Source organism: Bubalus bubalis, chromosome 6, assembly GCF_019923935.1.
Source record: "Bubalus bubalis isolate 160015118507 breed Murrah chromosome 6, NDDB_SH_1, whole genome shotgun sequence".
NCBI lineage: Eukaryota > Metazoa > Chordata > Mammalia > Artiodactyla > Bovidae > Bubalus > Bubalus bubalis.
In genome coordinates, this window is record NC_059162.1 from 18,737,291 (window position 1) to 18,742,281 (window position 4,991).

General features: G+C 44.8%; 1 protein-coding gene across 1 annotated transcript; it reads left to right on the forward strand.

Annotated features, from left to right (window-relative positions):
- The first annotated feature begins 290 nt into the window (after positions 1-290).
- On the forward strand, positions 291-4,748 carry TCHHL1 (trichohyalin like 1). Its single transcript, XM_025287366.2, has 3 exons — positions 291-319; positions 1,163-1,312; positions 2,043-4,748. Exons 2-3 carry the CDS (start codon positions 1,181-1,183, stop codon positions 4,488-4,490), a joined length of 2,580 nt encoding a protein of 859 aa, XP_025143151.2. The 5' UTR covers positions 291-319; positions 1,163-1,180; the 3' UTR covers positions 4,491-4,748.
- The last annotated feature ends 243 nt before the right edge of the window (positions 4,749-4,991 follow it).

The window sequence follows — 4,991 nt, forward strand, 5'->3', positions numbered from 1 at the left end:
ACAACCACCCCAAAGATTTTCCCAAAACTATAACCTGCAAAAGTCAATAAATGAAACAAGATAATACCCTTTCCCCTTCCTTCAGATGAGTCTAAAACCATTACTTAACTGAAGGTGCCTAAAGAAGAAAATAAAAATAAAACAAGCAGAGAGTAGAGAAGGAGGGGAGACTTGGTTTGGTGGTGATGAATCAGGGCTTTAGACCCCGAGGGTGTCTCCTTCCTAACTGTGCAATTAGAGACTCAATAAAAGGTTTGAGCACCTCCTGTCAGCTCACAGCCGCTGCCCCACATTCCACTTGCTCTCACTCGAGAACAAGGTAAGTCTCAGAGACTATCTACTTGACCATATTTAGAATCTTGGGTGCTATTCTTGTATGAGATTGTATGAAAATGTATGGGAATTTCAGAAGAAATACACTCTTAACTCTAGGTTGACAATTATTAATAATAAACTGAGAGCTCCAGACACCCAAATGCATTTTTTGCCTCAGGAACTTCATAGATCATTTTTGTTTTAAAAAACTATAAACTATTTGTATGACATAGGTATGAATACAGTTTAATAAGACACAGGACTCAGACCTATATTAAAATATAGAGTCATTTAAATGATGGATAATGACTAAGGGGTCGAGACTCTGTTTTACCAGTGAATTCATGGAGCCACATCTTGGTAAAAACATGTTGCTTGGCCTGCATACATGGAGGCTGATTTTCTGTGTTATTTCTCTTTCCTCTGGAAGTTTTTCCTAACTTAAAAGTTATACTTTCCTACAATGAGGAGCTAGATTGAGCCAAGAGGGGAGGAAAACAGGTGGCCAGACTCAGATGATGCTGAAATGATTAGTATCACTCTGTTGGCTTCATTTGTACATTTTAGTACTTACATTTGAGTTCTTTTTCTACTCTCCTTTTACAATAAAGCTTTCTCTGAACACATGAGTGTCTCTACTTTCTGCAGGGTAGGGAAAAGTATCTCTTCTAATATTTATCTGTGCAAAAATCTTATCTCACCACATTATCTGGCACAAATTTTAAGATAAAGAATAGAACAGATGATGTTAGTGGAGCTGGGGGAGGGACAGAAGGAAGGGAGATCTGGTATCTCCTTCCTGAGAGACCTATCCTAGGAAGTGAGTTTTGTTTGTTCTTTCTCACAGTCTCCTGAGTTTGTAAAGATGCCTCAGCTCCTGAGAGACATCCTCTGTGTAATTGAGACATTCCACAAGTACGCCAGGGAGGATGCAGCGACGCTGACCTGCACAGAGCTGAAACAGCTCATCCAGAGCGAATTTGAGGACATTTTTCAGGTGAAGTGCTCATGGAGCTATGGAAATCCTTCTCCACTTTCCATTTCTCCAAAATACAAGCAAGATGGGCATACATAATCCCTCCCCATTTTACATTTGGTTACCAGCTCTCAGTAATCATTGACTTTTGAACAAATTTTTTTTCAATCTCTTTCCCTACTCTGTGCAATTGCTTGGTCATTAATTCTAGGGGGAAATGAGGTTTTCATCACTGGGACTATTGCTTCTGTAAAGTAGGCATCTGAGAGGAGTCCTGAGCTTAGATGCATCTACATGCAACTCACAACTGATATGAATGTTCCTTCTTAATGATAGTTCTCTGATCACAAATGGTAACCAGAATCAACAAAGTCTTACCTTCTTTGTGGAGGGGCTTACCTTCTTTGGGGAGGGTCTTCCCAGATGGTGCTAGAAGTAAAGAATCCACCTGCCAATGCAGGAGACTCAAGGGATGTGGGTTCAATCCCTGGGTAAGAAAGATCCCCTGGAGTAGGAAATGGCACCTCACTCCAGTATTCTTGCCTGGAAAATTCCAAAGGAGCCTGGCTACAGTCCATGGCATTACAAAGAATCAGACATGACTGAGCACACACACACACACACATTTGGAGAAAATTTCCCAAGTTCATGAGGAATAGAATCAAAAAAGAGGGTTCTTGGAAAACATGCAGACACTCAGGGCACTTGACCACATATAAATAGGCTGATTTTTCACTGTGTTTCCATGCAGCCATGTGCCATCCATGCTGTGGAGAGAAACTTGAATCTTCTGAATATTGACAGTAATGGCGCCATCAGCTTTGACGAATTTGTTCTTGCAATCTTCAGCTTTTTGAATTTCTGTTACCTTGACACACAGTCACTACTAAACTCAGAACCAAGACAAGTATCTAAACCAGAGGGGATGCCACATGATATGGGTCTTCAGGTGACAAATGGAACTGACCAGTGGACAGAAGGAACTTCACAAACTCAAGACAAAGTGGTGCTTCCTTCAGGAATGGCATCATCAACTCATCTCAGCCTCGAGGAGAGAGCAGTTGAACACAATAGGGTGGACCCACAGGGACATACCACAGCTCACAAACTACCAGTAGAAATGTCTGAACACCGTGACTCTAAGAACCAACATCTGAAAGGAGGTGAACAGAGCCAGAAAGTGGCCCAAGATGTATCAGCAACAGATGACAGTAGAACCCAACCTGAGACAAGTAAGCCAATGGCAGGATCAGAACAGATCAGCAGTCACACAAAGCGGGAGGGACAGAATAAGGAGATTCTCCAGAAGGGAGATACACTAGCCAGGAAACAAAGTGGCACTGAGACAGGAGAATGGTTTGGAGAACAGGAGGGGAGCTTGGGAACCCTGCTTTCTCCACTGGAAGAAGCCACACAGAGGCCTGGTGGATCATCTGAGGATCAGGAAGTTGCAGGAGAGAAGGGTGTAAAGGAACACCCTAAATCACAAGAACCATCAGTACAGGGAAAAGATGAGCCCAGTTCAGAACATGTCGACCTGCCAAAACAAGCTGCTGCTCGGAAACCATCTCAGACACAGAAATCAGCTGCTCCCGAGGATGAGAGTAGAACAGCTGAGACTCAAGAACCACCCGTACAAGAAAAAGAATATGAAACAATGGACTTGTCAGTCCAAGGTGAGAACAGAAATGTTCCAGAAACACCCATGGTTAGAGTTGAAAGGAAGGATGTAAGAGGTCCAGAGGTCCATCAAACAGTAGGGCAGAAACAAATTGAGGAAAAAACTCAGCCACCAGCTCTGGAAGAGCCAACAGAAGATAAGAAGTACCATGAACTCCAGGAATCATCGAAAGAAAAGAATGCTGGAGAAGATTCTGAGACACATGAGTTAAACTCAGAAGGAGGAGAACAGAAAGATTCCGAAATTGAAGGAGCCATCAGCCCAGGAGAAGAGGCAAGACATGCTGAGGAAGGCACAGCAGAAGCACTTGTGAACAGTAAAAATGCCCCTGAAGCAGAAGGGACACCAGGAACAAGAGAAAGAACATGGGAGTTGACACCACCTGAGAACCAATCTGGAGAAAAAAATAAGATGATCACCAAGATTCATGACAAGCTGGTCAAGGAAGATGACGGCTACCAGGGGGAAGGTCCTGAGCCAGTGGCCACACAGAATGATGAGAGGTCTCCTGAAACCCCCAACAGCCTGACTGCAGAGGATGTTGACAGCAACTCAGAGACAAGTGATCTGTTTGTGCAAGGGGATTCCCAAAGTCAAACAAACCCATTCAGAGGGTCTGTGCAAGGAAGTGACAGTAATAACCCAGAAACTCAGAAACACTTAGCACTGAGTGAGGAAAAGAGAGTTCAGGAGGCAGCAGTGCTGGCAGTCAGAGGAGAGGATGAGCAGCTCACAGAGGAACATGCACAGGAGCACAAGGATCAGGGCTCAGCGACCACAGGCCGAGGCCCAGCTGTGGAGCCCAGGGGACACCCCGATACGCAGGTGTTCATAGTGAGAGATGAAAACACAAAGTCCCTGGAGCCAGGGATCCCAGGTGCCCCAAATGCAGGCTTCACTAACCAGCTTTCCGTAGGGCAACTCCCTACAAAGAAAGACAGTAGAAAAGAGCTAAAGGACCAGAGCCCAAGTACCAAAGAAGAGGAAGATGGAGCCCTAGAGGCCCAGGAGGATTTAGTAAAAAGTCTGGATGAGAACAATGCAGTCTCCCAAAAGACATGCCCTGCAACATTGGAGGAGGAGACTGAAAGCCCCCAACAGCTGGCAGGAGAACAAAGTCTCTCTACGAAAGAACATGATCCTTTAGTGTCTGAGTCGGGCCTTGAAGAGAGGATGCAGAGAGACCAAGAGCTCTGTTTGGTGGACAGAGGTGCAGAACGTTCTAGTCCCCTGTACGAGGCCCTGCAAGAGAAGAAGCTGCAGCAGACATCCAGTGTATCAAGCCCAGAGATCTGCAGAAACCAGTTGAGTGCATCCCTCACCAATGACAGCTCAGACTGTCTTGTCTTTTTTATTGACAGACAAGCACTACAAAAGTACATCAGGGAGTTTCTGCCTGATGAGGATCCTACTGGTGCACAGCAAATATCAGCTCCCCAGGCCTTGGAAGATAAGCAGGGTCGCCCTCTAAGAGAGGAACTAGAACCACAAAAGGAAGCAAGCACTCCAAAGCAATGAATCATTATCATCATCCCAGGAGAGGTTCCAAGGAACCTCATACATCTAAACAGGCCCCAGACTTCTTCTCTCCCAGTCACTCTCAATGCTCATACTCACACATTCAGATGAAGATTAATAATCCCTTAAATCTCCTTCCTAAATTTCTGCTGTTGTTGTTGTTTAGTCTCTAAGTCCTGTCCGACTCTTTTGTGAACCCATGGACTGTAGCCTGCAAGGCTCCTCTGTCCATGGGATTTTCCAGGCAAGAATATCGCAGTGGGTTGCCATTTCCTTCTCCAGGAGATCTTCCCGACCCAGGGACTGAACCCAAGTCTCCTGCATTGGCAGGTGGATTCTTTACCACTGTGCCACCAGGGAAGTCCTCCTAAATTTCTACAAGAGAAAATTATAAAATATTCATCAGCAGAAGCTACCAGCAAAGAAATGTCATACCAAACATTGTACCACGTGAAGCTACTTCCAAGTGCGAAAACAGACTCTCATGAAACCATTTATCAC

Coding starts and splice junctions, on each gene's coding strand:
- TCHHL1 (XM_025287366.2), top strand. CDS start 1,181: ATGCCTCAGCTCCTGAGAGACATCCTCTGTGTAATTGAGACATTCCAC. Junction 1,313..2,042: donor AATTTGAGGACATTTTTCAG/GTGAAGTGCTCA, acceptor GTTTCCATGCAG/CCATGTGCCATCCATGCTGT.